Source organism: Bombus flavifrons, chromosome 4 (assembly GCF_040668555.2).
Source record: "Bombus flavifrons isolate JBK064 chromosome 4, iyBomFlav1_principal, whole genome shotgun sequence".
Lineage (NCBI taxonomy): Eukaryota > Metazoa > Arthropoda > Insecta > Hymenoptera > Apidae > Bombus > Bombus flavifrons.
In genome coordinates this window covers 1264831-1279159 of record NC_138445.1, presented here as the reverse complement: position 1 = coordinate 1279159, position 14329 = coordinate 1264831, and the positions used below count along the sequence as shown (strand labels likewise).

The following is a 14329-nucleotide window of genomic DNA, read 5'->3' as shown; positions in this document are numbered from 1 at the left end:
ATGTTGCAATTCAGTCGCCTCAAAATAGCAGAGATTACAATTACTTGAATAATTATTTCAAGAATTATAATGAAAAGATAAGAAAGTATCTCGGAGTATGCAAATACCTGTGACTTCCACCGGATGAAATGTGCGTTAGCTCTGTAACTATGCAAACCGTGAATTAAAACAAGGCTTAATGAAAATTCTACTTATTAAAATTCCTTAGAAATCTGCTGTTAGAATTCTTTAAACCCAATCGAAAAAGACTACCAGCGAAAAAACACGAGTTAAACTAATTGTAACAGCATCAGTAACTTGACAACTGTAAAACAAAAGAAAATACAATTCGTTTTAAGATTACATAAAAATAGTGGCAAGTAAAATTTGATGAAAATTGTAGTATTCGTTGTTTGAAACAAATTTATTTCTCAATTTTTATTTCAATTTGCTAATCCAACAAATTATATACAATATAATTAGAGTTAGAATTATTAATAATTATTAAGACTTATGAATTAAAATTATTGTATGAATATTAAAGCAATCACTTAAAAATATTGTTATACAATATTTTGGTAATTTATATCAATATCATGGAGCATAGCATTTTAATCAAGTGTTGGTACACTGATATTGGATGGCCTTGGGCGTTCAATATAGTTCATGTAGTCTCTCATCGGGTTAAATAGTTCTTAGCTCATCATGTTTCTGAAGATTGCGCTTACCTGCTATGTATAGACTTTGCTTCTATTTAGTTTTGTTACTCGGCATCCCTTATGGATAATTTACAACGAATTGATTCAGAATAACTGCCTGATTAATAAACATTATGATAATCAGAATCGTTATACACATCACAGACTACATTATGTTTTATGCATTTTCAGAATATTCCATTGGTATTTTATCTCTTATTAAAAAAAGAAGAATTAATACGCGTGAATAATCTTGACGAAATTTTGTCGTAAAAGTGCAATCCTTTCAGCGTGCACACGAATTAAATAGCGTGCAAATATTATCGACAATTATGATTACATTAAATTATAATATATTATAAAAATAATTTAATAAATTATTATTAATGTCGTTCCAACCGTTGTTAAACAAGGATTGCTTTATTATACATTTTATTCGAAAAAATCACTCTCATAATTATTTGCATTTATGTCAATCGTGTAGTCAGACGTAGCGCTCGATAAAATGGTTTTTGGATTTGACATTTCCTTGCAAATAATGTTCGTTCTACCGCGATATTTAAACGAAAACACCAATCGATCGTTATTAATAATTGTATAATAAATCTCATAATAACAATTGTATAATAATACACATTTGTTAGGATGTAATCTTAAAGTTAAAATAAATAACCTGTGGAAGACACAATGTTTATGTTGAAATAATATTAAGTGATATTTATTAAACAGAATTACAGAACCAAATATATTTAAAATACAAGTGAGTGATATTGTATAATTAGCAAAGTGTGCAGGTGAAGAATTTATGGATTGTTGACAGTTGGCCAGTTACTTTCAGACTGACTGTACGTAGTGACGCATGGTCCCTTAAAAGATTTTCAACCCCACTCTCTATACAGTAGTGAGTATGACGTGTGTAAGTGTCCTGTTCAAACGCCTGTGTAGGTGTCTGTATAAGATTATTTGTGTCTGCGTGTGTAATATCGTTGTATTCCAGCAACATTACTTAAAAAACTGTTCGTGAGTCTATGGTTGTAAGTATGACATTTCTTCCTAGTTTTACTGATCTGATCTATTGCCTGTATACAGTGCATTTTTTATAACTTGCCATTATTCTATTCGTGTAGCAACTAAAAGTTTAGTGGGATGAATTAGCAAAACAAATGTGGCTTAGTCAACAATCCCCGCTATCTATTGAATTAAACATTGTCAATCGATAGATGGTATATATGTAGCGTGTAAAAACATTTTTGTTAGATGATCAGAGCAACGTGTACAACAATTGTACACGGTCGAGCAAACAGCGGAATCGTACGGAAAGATTTAAACACCGTTGTAGCTCGACACGAAGCATGCCAAATCAATCGCAACCAGGCAAATAGCCACGAGCATTTCTGCATTGGTAGTGCGATTTTTTAGTAGATCAGCCGAACTTCATTTTCTGCGATATTGGACATCGACAATGTCCAATTTGCCCAATCGCAATGGCTTCGTTTTATTAACATACACCCAAAATTGGAACATAAAAGTGAACGATAATACAGAATGTTGTAGAACGTGGAAGAATAGAATGTGCGATGTACACAGTGTGACGATCAAGTATCGATCAAGAGCAGTTACAGATGAGACGACTAGGTGGTCGATTGGCGGGAAATTTTAGTAAGTCGCCTTGTGCAAAAGCAAATTTAGTCGACTAACTGGATCGACTGTGAAGGGCGCCAGGTAAAAAACTCTATTCGACCAGAAAATCTGAAACTTTAGATTAGACGACTGAACACAACTAGGTTCTACTAAGCTACACAACTTGATTTTTGCACACGAGAACTTCACCTGCCATTGGAACCTTGCCTGGAACCTAACTAATTGTAAGCCAGTCGGCGAAATTTGCATTTACACAAAGCAACTTACTGGAATTTCTCGTCGGTTGACTAAATCGGTAGACTAGAGTTGGTTAAATCGACTAGTTGACCGTAGCAAAGCCTTGCCCCGTCCAACGAGACGAATCGGTAAATGTAAACAAAACATTGTTGCTGCGACTGCAACTATCGGCTGTCGACGAGCGAAACTCGACCATTTTACATCCGCAAATCCCATTTTACTGAGCGACTTACTAAAATTTCTTGTCAGTCGACCGTCAATGCACAACTTAGTCTACAATTCCCAACGGTCCACAATCGGACACTCGATCGACAAAAGGGACAAGACAAAAACGATCGATACGAGTCTCGTACACATTATGTCGCATCGGAAGTTTTCCATCACTGTCACAAAACGCTGCTTCAGTTTTCTCAAATTACAGTCTCGCGTTCTTCCACGATCTGCCGACGTCCGACTAGTATCTCGTACATCGTCTGACAATATAATTCGACGCAGACGCCGCAATAATACAACGATGGCAAATCAGCGCCTCTCATCGAAGCTGCCTTCCTTAAAACCGTGATTTTTCAGCCGTGTCACTGACGCAGCAAATGAGCGATATCGTCTTGAAGAAAAGAGCAAGGACTGTTGAAGTGGTTACCACTTCTAAGAAAACTCTACATCTGGTCTTGTTAGTTTTCTCAAGCACTGAAGCCATCGACAGCGCGTAGACAAAAGACTGCGACGAAGACCATAAACAGTAGACAGGCGACGTTGGGTTTTCAGTTATTGGGTAACACAGCTAGCGTGCGGATCTGGACCAGCTCAAATTGTATTCTTACTTATAATTACACTTCTATTTAAAATATATTTTCTGCTTTACAATTTATCCACGAGTTTTCAATGTTTACACATCGAATAACCTCAATAAGGACACTTGGTAGTGTACGGTCTAAGAGCCGGTGCAGACGAGCGAGTTTCCAATCTGCGTCCTCACCACGTCATTCGTGTTTGTTTGCTTTGCCAGCGAGAAACGACGAAATATTTCTCATGTCTCGAATATTTCTTTGCAACGCAATGTAGAACGTATTTCGAAGTGGAAGATGGCTAAGACTGTTGGCGAAAAACAACGTTTTCGTGACTACTTTCGCGAGCATTGGTCCGATCGTGCACCTGAAAGTCTTTGCAGCGGACGTCAGTCGATAAATTATCTGGTTGGCCGGCGATCTACCGATTCAGCGGAGCACAGCGGCATTATTAGTCACGACAAAGGTGGCCAGCCGCAATAATTCAGCTTGCACCTTCTTATATTTATAATAATTACACCTCGCGCTTCGATAGCTGCTCTGGCTGCTGATATCGAGCTGGGAACTTGTTCGAGAGAGAAACTGTTGCGTCCTCCTTTTTTCTCCTGTTCGAATCGCAGCCATGGCTACGCCCATCGCCATGCTATCTCTTATCGTTAATAAATTTTCTCCTCTCCTGCCTTGCATGGCGCGCATTCGGCCAACGAAACGAAGAAAGCGACATCCGTGCGGCCTGCGCGATAAACTAATTCCTTTTCCCTTGACATCGACATGTCCAGACCCCAGACATTCTCCTTTTTTCCATCCACCGTTTTCAATTCGCCCATTTTTACCTTACTTTTTACGGGATATCCGGTTCGTTGCACGCGCCTCGTCCGTCGATAAACGTTTCCAGCTAGCAAATTGTAACCTCGGCTGCAGGAAATATCCGTTTTTATTAGCTAAACGGGATTTTTTGCCTCTGTGCTGAACGCCGTTGCCTGGCTACGCGTGTGCGCCAGTTCTTCTTTGTTGCCGGAATCTGTGTGACTCGGTGCTACTGCTTAACCATGTCCGATCGTGAATGTTTCTTCTGACGGGGACGAAGCGAACGAATATCGCAAACGTCCGCTAAGAATTTCCCGCCGATAGAATTTACGTTGCTGCATGTAAAAGAGCAAAATTTCTCCCTGTCGATAGCGGAATGGAAGATTTCCCGTTCAAACACGCGGAAACGTGCCTCGCGTGTGTAATCAATTTCGCCCAGCCTGCAAATGCCGCGTAATGTCGTACACTCCTAGATCCGAAGTGTTCGCTACTGTAAATTTAACCTGTACAGGATGGTCCGTAATACAAATGAAGCCAGGCAAGAAGACAAAGATGAAGAATAAAATCGCGTTGGCGACTTTTGAGAAAATCGAATTTAGAAACTTGTCAAGTACAACGAATTTACTTAGTTCCCAGCTACGTAGCAGCTTGTTCTACGTATGGGAATAGGTCGAAAATGTGGAATACATCTTTTTCGTCTCGATTTTCTTATCGACGAAATCGAATTTGATAATTGCCTGACTCGTGCGTACCGAGCTAATTTTTGGCTAATTTGTTCAGTGGCGGACGAAAGAAAGTTTATTAATAGTAGTAATATATGTTAATAATAATAATAATAAAATTGATGCACTATGAATTTTAGTAACTTTTTTTGTATTTATTCATTGCTCTCATTAAGTACAAATTAATTTTGAAAAATTATGGTGCATTTTTATACTTCTTATTTTATAAAATTTCTTTTGTCCGTCACCGTAGATTTAAATTCGATTTTCTCCAAAACGAAGTCTTCATTTATTTTCGCGTGTGGAATAACATTTACTTATTGCACTTATTAAATGCCAATTTATTTGATAAAATTACAGTGTCTTTTTATATTCTTTATGTCATCAAATTTCTCTTGCCCGCCACTGTATATTCAAATTTTATTTCCTCCAAAACGAAGTCTCCTGCCAATTGTTCGTTCCTGTCCAGTCGGAAATTGGTCAAATTCACGCACACCTCATACATTTTCAAACTCGATTTTCTCAAAAACGAAACCTCCAACGCAATTTCGTCATTCTTAATTTTCGTCTTCTTTTGAGCCACAGAATTTCCCTGACCGCTCCATCCTGTGTATCCTCGTGCGTGTTCATGTTTCATAAATTTCATTTTATCCGCTTACTAGCCACTTGTATTTATCGACATATCGTTATACCAGCGTAAAACGATTTATTTATAAAAATGGCTAATTACTAAATTCCAGATGAAAGTAGAAAGCTGTGATCAAAAGCACTACGATATTTTCTTCTCGTCCTAAATGAATAAGATTGTATTCATAGAGAGTATAGTAAAATGATGGAGATAATGATATGTGCACAAGCTGTTTACCATCGTTTTGGATCCATGTTCCTGAATACTAAATTTCGTTCAAAGATAGAATCGCTCAATAATTTCATTGCATTACTTGCTTTGAACGCAAAGTAATTTCCTGAAAGCGCGGTATATATAACGTGAACACGTGCTTGTAAACGATACGTGTGGTGTGGTATTGCGTTTCAGAACTTAATCTAGACTTCGTTAGTTCAATTAGGTAAATAAGTTCCGCATAGAGAACGTACAATTTATTTCAACGTATTTCATCACTCGAAACATCAAAATTAGTTTGGAAGAAACGCTTATCGTCAAGTAATATTCTATCCTATAATTTGTACCAAGATTGCTATTAAATAGCTACCGATATGGTTTATTGCGTTACAATGATCTAACGCGTTTAACATCCCCCTCCAAAAAAATTATTTTTCACATGACCTTTCAATTACTATATTTGTAAAATAATCGTTTCGATTAAAATTAAAAGTAAAATCAAAGTTAAAATTGAAATTGAAAATCGATTGCAATTATTTGATATCACATAGTGAGAGAATTTTATTTAAATACGTAATTCGTGAAAATGAGTCGTATTTCATTAAGGATTTAATGAAATACTACGCGTTGACAATTCAATTACATTCTTGCATAAATTCGAAAGCCTCGCGAAAGAAAAATTCAAACAATGGACGTTTGTGTCGGTATAACATATTTTTCTAGATCAGACACAGTAGAAAACCGGTATTTAGCTCGTGTCGCTGAGTAACATTGCGTTTTATAGAACTGTTCAATTCATTGAGCCACAAAATTTTAATAATGTTTCATCAGTTTGCAAAGATACAGGTTTAGTAAATTGGATTTTAGCAACATATTTACTGTAAAGCAGTTCATCTTTTATGCAACACATATTCATCTATTCTCTCGGATTTACGGCTTCTTTCTAATCTCTGCTTTCTCTAATTACGTACACATCAATCTCGCCATTTAACCCATGGAACCGTGGGATATATGGAAGTCTTTGTTTCCTAGCTTTGTCAAACTGCTTAATTCTACTGACTTATTAACTTCCTTTTAGTCTATCAACGTCACAAATTCTTTACGAAGCAAACTTTAATCTGCGTAGAAACAATTTTAGTGTATTAACACTTTGACTGCCACGTTGGTCATATTTGACCGGCCACGGTTTCTCCTGTGACGCCACCGTGGTCGTTGGTGACCGGAGCGCTTCAACTTCTTACAATTGTAAAAATTGAATGAAAATTGACAGTTAGGGCATTTTGAATATAACCGATAAATAGAAGATACTTTGAAATAAAAAGCGCCCAATTGAACGATTAAACATTTTTATTAGAACATCGATAAAAAAAAATGAGAACAAATCTTGCATCTAACTGTGCATTGTGTTTGCATCCATATCTTTCAGGGGTAATCTACGAATATTATTATAAACACAGCTTAGAAAATAATCGTAAGTGCTGCTTTGTAATCGTATAATTGAAGTTAGAAGTGTGAACATACCTTACCATTACATATAGAATGAGCAAATACCGTTTACTAATATTTTCTACACGTTTCAACAATATATTTTGGACGTTTTGATTACGACGAAATAACGAATGCCAATGGTTTGTTGAAATAAACGAAGCCTCGTTATAATACGTCGCTATCAACTGTTACCAAGGCACCACGGTGATCACCCGTGACCACCAATAAGATAAACGGTCCATTGGGGAAGAATGTTGTCTTACATCATCATTATTATTTTGCCAATATGCTTTGAATAATAAAAATACTCCCGTGGCGTGCTGAGCGAAACATGTGATTCCGTTAACGTCACAAATTTTTTACGAAGCAAACTTCAATCTACGTAGAAACAATTTCAATGGATACTGTCATTGATGTTTGAGGTTGAATGAGAGCGTCAATGAGAGATCTGTGTAAATCAAGTTCATTTCGTAGTCGGCAGATAAAAGAAGTACATTTTGTATCAACAAAGCGCACTGTAGTTCTGTTGATAAAACTATCAACTTTACGGTACGAACTGCACTTGCCACTTTTCAGCAGCGATTTCTTTCGAATCGGCTGAAAGTTACAGCATCATAAAGCGTTATAAATTCGACTTAGTGGACTTGGTTTAGGATCCGGTCAAACGAAGGAGCACGATCCGTCACTGAAAGTGACGTGGATGCGCGTCGCTAGAGAGAAAACATTGAACGTTGTTGGTTGAACCGAGGTAGACACGTGGCCCATAACTCATGATAAAGTAGCTTGAACCATAGTTCTTCGTGGTTTCTAGCGAACCGGCGCAATGCTATATTAATGCCCGAACGCAATGTGTACGTATTATCAAGCGGAGTAACCCTTAACCTTGCTCCCATTAAACTCTCGCAAGTGTCTGCGGTTAACTAGAAAGTAGAAAACGCGTTTCTTTGCCTGACAAAATGGGAGGGTTCTATCGGTGAAAAGATGAAACGATAGAAGCGAACGATTTGCGTGTTTCTATTGGTGTAAGCCGTAACAGGCTTGCCTACACTATCATTATAGAAAAGCGGTTAGCCGTGTTATTTGATAATTATACCGAATTTGCGGACTCCGCTGAGGGATCATTTTCACCGGGCCGTGAGAATTAAACCGGCGTCCTTAATTCCTCGTAATTACTAGAAACGCTGCGAGACCTACTTTATGTAATTAAGAAATGTCCTATCGTCGATTGAAAGGGAGAAACGGTGTAAGAAACGATTTACAGTTAAAATAACCTCTTTACCGCGAGGCAAATGTAAATCCATTGTTTCTTGCAAAGCAGCACGCGGTCTGCAAAATGGGGATTTTTTTTTAATATTCAGAATTGGGATCCAAAACTTTGAATGTAGGTCTTGACAGATCTGTTCATTCCATTGTAATTTCTAAACATAATTCTTTGTATCTCTCTTGAGATTTAGATTAGATTTATATTACTTGTAAATAATTCAATGAAACTTGACGATAGTATTTTGTTTCTTCCTTATAGATGTATTGTAATTTTGGTAGAAATATTTCTGGTGATGAATTTTTTATTACAATTTATATATATCTTGGAAAGAGGAAATACCGTACATTTTGTTACTGATACTGTTTTATCTTATTGCGAAATAAAAATTCAATTTAATCTATGTCAAAGGTAACATTATAACGGCTCATGTTACTCGGATATACAACTACAAATAACTACTTTTATTTTAATAAATAATTTCATAAATTTCATAAACAGCGCACTTCCAAGTATTATATAAAATATATGCAGTACTATCCTTTTACTGTTTCGAACAGAAGCAATGTTTCATCTCGCGGTGGGTTTAAAATTTTCACAAAGCAGCTTAAAAATTTGTAAAATATGTAAATGCAACGTAAGTGTAATGTACGTAAAAGTGCGATCAAAATTATAATCCAATAATGTAAATACGCTTTTAGTTATTCTCCGTATTTATTAAATTAAAAGATTAAATATTATTTTATTTATACCAAACTTACTAAATATTATTGAATAAAAAAATATATTATAGTAGGAGCATCCAATACTGAATATATACTGAACCTAATACATAGGTCGACTGAAAAGTTTCTTTTGTTTTATAAGAAAATAATAGACGCACAATGTTTTTTCTTTTATATATATAAATATAATAATAGAAATAGAACGAAATGGATTATACTTAATTGAATAAAATAATATAAAACAGAAATTGTTGTTCATCTATTATCACCTTATGAAACGAAAGAAACTTTTCAGACAACCTAATACATACAAAGCTAACGTCGAATGAAAATTACTTGCGATATTTGTGTGATTAAAAAAAATGACGTATTTTGGATGTCATCTCATCGAATATCAAAATTAAAACATGTTAGTAAAAGAAAATATTAATTTCTCCATTAAGATAAAAAGACATATATAGGTAACATGCAATGGATATACCCTATGGGTATGCAAATGTAGACAGATTTTGGTTCCAGATAAAAACTAAATATTTGTTACAAAATTGAACAATATCTCTTTCTTCTGTTTCAGGTAAGTTTTCAATGGAAGTATTCATTTCTTTTACCGTTGGAAGAAAGCTGGTATTTCAAGCAACTCACCTTAAAGTAAGTATCACAAGAACGCTTCAAAATTATTATTGACATAATTTTTCTGCCTATGTAATTTTAATAATTTTACATAATATTTAAATTTAAACAAAATTTTAATAATTTTACATATTATTCGTAATTATACGTTAACGATATAGGTCGCTTCTTAACGACGTAGCTTGTTTCCGTGATTCTTAATGTAGATATCCAGATATGACTCGCAATTTGAAGTCATGTAATTCTTAATTGGTGATATCAAAGAAATATAACAATACGTAAAAATAACGAGCAACTTGATGTTACGTTACTTTAGTGATTATAAATAAATTGTGCATATTCATGCAAATTCATATCTTTATAAACATAATGAAATAAAAATGGAATGTAGGTAGAAGGTCGTATTACTTTTGATATTTTGTGTACCTTTACACATTCTGTGTATTCTACGCATTTGTGCACCTTCAAAAGTATAAATATTCTTACCCTATTCACGAACGTTTTCAATCCAACATACTTGGCGAAATAGTGAAGTAGTGTACGAAGTAGTAAGGAATTTTAGACGAACGAGCACTTAATTTTTTAAGTTGTTTAGCCACGTACTCCGTGATGAGCATGATTTGGTCGCTATAAATCTCGCTGATAATTGGAAGGTTAGCAGGTCAACAGAGAGATTAGGTTCAGAGTGCAGCGGTTTTCTAGCTTACGAGTGGCTCGTGTATCGTGTCATGGGTTTACGATAGCTCGTATGGTCTCGATGGTTCGTATGACTCGTTGAAATGTAGGAGTGCTGCGTCTATAAAGTGATATGGAGATTCTAATTTGGCTGGCTCGATTGTTCCACTGTGCAAGATTTCTCACGCAACTAGGACAGTTGTCTTTAAAGCCGTTAAAGATGAATAACGGCGACGCAGGACAAAGTGAAGCGATATCGAGTGAGCTATATTTTTGAAACGATTTTGTCTTTTTATCCATTTCAACGCATTATAAAAGCGCACCTACATTTTTCTTCTAAAGTGACTCTACAGTTGTAGGTCGTAGCTGCGTTGATTGCCCTACAGAAAAGTATTGAGATATTTGTGCCTTAAACCTGTTCGTTAATCTTAACGTCATTATTACAATAAGTACACTAAACAGTGTCGAAATTGTAACGATAGTAACATTAATTCTAAACTTATTACAATTACAAGTTTGTACCATATGTTAAAAATTATGGGGACTAAAAAGGGGAAGTTATGGACTTGAGATATTTGTGCCTTAAACCTGCTCGTTAATTTTAACGTCATCATTATAATAAGTACACTAAACAGTGTCGAAATTGTGTATATACTTTGGTAGTAACATTAATTCTGAACTTATTACAATTACAAGTTTGTACCATATGTTAAAAATTATGGAGTCTAAAAAGGGGAAGTTATGGACTTGAGATATTTGTGCCTTAAACCTGTTCGTTAATCTTAACGTCATTATTACAATAAGTACACTAAACAGTGTCGAAATTGTGTACATACTTTGGTAGTAACATTAATTCTGAACTTATTACAATTACAAGTTTGTACCATATGTTAAAAATTATGGAGTCTAAAAAGGGGAAGTTATGGACTTGAGATATTTGTGCCTTAAACCTGCTCGTTAATCTTAACGTCATTATTACAATAAGTACACTAAACAGTGTCGAAATTGTGTACATACTTTGGTAGTAACATTAATTCTGAACTTATTACAATTACAAGTTTGTACCATATGTTAAAAATTATGGGGACTAAAAAGGGGAAGTTATGGACTTGAGATATTTGTGCCTTAAACCTGCTCGTTAATTTTAACGTCATCATTATAATAAGTACACTAAACAGTGTCGAAATTGTGTATATACTTTGGTAGTAACATTAATTCTGAACTTATTACAATTACAAGTTTGTACCGTATGTTAAAAATTATGGGGATTAAATTAAAACATATATATTAACTATACGTATATTTATACTTAGATCGTTGTTATTATTATTTTATATTTAGATGCACTTGTAATTGAGGCTATTATTATGAAATCAATCCCCTAAATATTAACGCATATTAAATATCAATACACAAAAGTACATGAAATACGCAGGAATATTACATCGTAGAAACAATAATTATCACTGAAATCGGTCCACCATCGATTTAGTCTTCTGCCAGGCAATACAATTGATTACAATCTATGTCAAATAAACTCGGGAAGTTATGGTGACTATATGCAGTGTATCTAAATATTGTTTCACAGATAAGTGCATATGTACATGTTTAATTACCCTTGCCTATAACTCTACGTTAAATAACCTAATCAACCATACAGACTATATAAATACATGCCAGTTATTCAATTTAGCGTTTTAAACATCGCGCAACTATTTGTGTTATTCGAAGCATTACAATTCATTAACCCAATTCAATGACGAAAATAGTAGTTTTGAATCAATCTTCTACAAAGTCAATTAGCATTTTCCCAAATGCAAATGTTTCTCAATTATTTGGATTAAATTGAAAATTCCTTCCTTAACTTTCAAGATAGATAATTGAAAATTATTTGCGAATACTTTTAGTTTAATCCAACAATTGAGAAGTATCTGTTTGAAAATTATTTATGTTCTTCAAAAATATCAGACAATTAAAAGATTTAAACAATATCTCTATAAAATATTCACTGAGGAAAGTAAATTACTAAGTTTTATCACGGTAACGGTTTTACTGCTCTGTCAACATTACTTTCAAAATGTAAAAATTCGTTCACGATGGTCACACACGTATCACTGTCAACTACTTTAGCAACGAACAAATAATCGCTTTGTGAAACGCTGATTCATGCGATTCGGCACCTTAGTCCTGAATACGTGTAGTGTATTCCGCTCAGCTATACGTCGCTAAACAGCCGATGACAACATCTAGTGTATACAGCACATCATGTCCACACAATTCTAGTAAATAATTCATTGATCCCGTGAAAACGGACCTTGTCGACGTTAGTAGCAGGTAAAATGACTCGTTTACGTCCAATGGGATATATATATATACAAATGTGCATAGTATATGTATATATATATATATATATATATATATATATATATATATATATATATATATACACATATACTATGCACATTTGTATACAGGGTGTTTCAGTTAACGATTTGCACGAACTTGTAAGTTTACTCATAACAGAGACATGTATATAAAAAATATTTAATAATACAAAGAATATAAAATTATTCATAAACTTCAACTATTGTAATTGTAAGCAGGGACCATAAGAGTTACAAGCAAGATGAAAAAAGTTTCAGTAGAAGAATTAGTAGATCAGTTTAATTAATTTTAGTTACGAATAACCATTGTAAATGACGAAAATATTTTTGGTTAACGATAACAATTATCTATGAAAGAAATTTTTTGCTTGCCGAAAACATTTTTTTTCTAGTTACCAATGAGGGGATTTTTTTATTGCCAATAATTATTATCCGTGGGAAAATTTTTTATTTTTGATCACCAATAACAATCATTGTTCGTGACAGAATTCTGTGTTGGCCTCCGGTAAACATTATCCGTGACGGAATTTTGTTTTGGTCTCCAATAACCATTATCCGTGACGGAATTTTGTTTTGGTTGGCGATAACCATTACATCTATGTGAGAGAATTATTTTTCCATTGTCGATAACCATTATCCGCGGGAGAATTTTTTTGAGTCAATGACAACCATTGTTCGTGACGGGATGTTTTCTTTTTTTATCCCTGGTTGTAAGTGATTTGCGGTCACATGACGTTCACATATTCTTACGAATAATTTTGCAGCGGATTGCAGTAATAAAAAGGCGGATTGTATTTTTAAAATTATGCTTTGCTGAATAATTTCCTCTAAGAATGAGCAATCGCAGATTAAAGAAGGAGAAGTGGAAAGAATTGTCTGCAAAAGATTCTCTCCGCATCCGCGTCAGTACTGATAATTTACAGTTACAATTCGCTGCATCTTTCCTCGCAAAAATTTGTTACGCGATAAAACCAAGTACATACATAGTTTGGTGTACACCATGTATAGTGGCATAATCACTAGCACGTATCTACGTTACACGAGTAACAGCAACTCGGTTAACTTTTTGGCCTTCTTACCGATACGTATAAGGGTTTTGTAAAAGAACAGTGGCGATTGCAGCAGTAGAATACTCGGTTCTTCTTACTTACATCCGGCGTAGAAAACGACAGTCAGCCGTTTCGTCATCCGGTCACGTAGAATCTATGGCCACTACAAGTAAGCAAGACGGCAATGGTATGTTCATATGTGAAAAAAGCAAGATCGTTGATCTCCAGTTTGTGTAACATATGTAGCTATACACGTTGTGTCCTTACACGAGATCCTGAATGAGTAGTGGGCATGCGACGTTTTAATTTAATTGCATTCTATTTCATTTGTAACAATTGACAGGTATAATATGGAAACTCGTCATGTCCAGTTCTGAAAAATATCGAGATATTTACTGCAGTCTGTT

The 14329-nt window shown here is 34.7% G+C and overlaps 1 protein-coding gene across 3 annotated transcripts in view; it reads left to right on the top strand.

The window, feature by feature from the left end:
- The window catches only part of LOC138179191 (CCR4-NOT transcription complex subunit 6-like), an 828627-nt gene that overhangs the window by 626076 nt on the left and 188222 nt on the right, over positions 1 to 14329 (top strand). The window contains exon 7 of one of the 3 annotated variants that reach the window (XM_069111737.1): positions 9759 to 9777. The exons of the other annotated variants lie outside the window; for them this stretch is intronic. Within the exon in view, the coding sequence (XP_068967838.1) occupies positions 9759 to 9762 (4 nt within the window). The 3' untranslated portion in view covers positions 9763 to 9777. Of the gene's footprint in view, positions 1 to 9758; positions 9778 to 14329 lie in introns of those variants that run through there. 3 annotated transcript variants of the gene reach the window in all.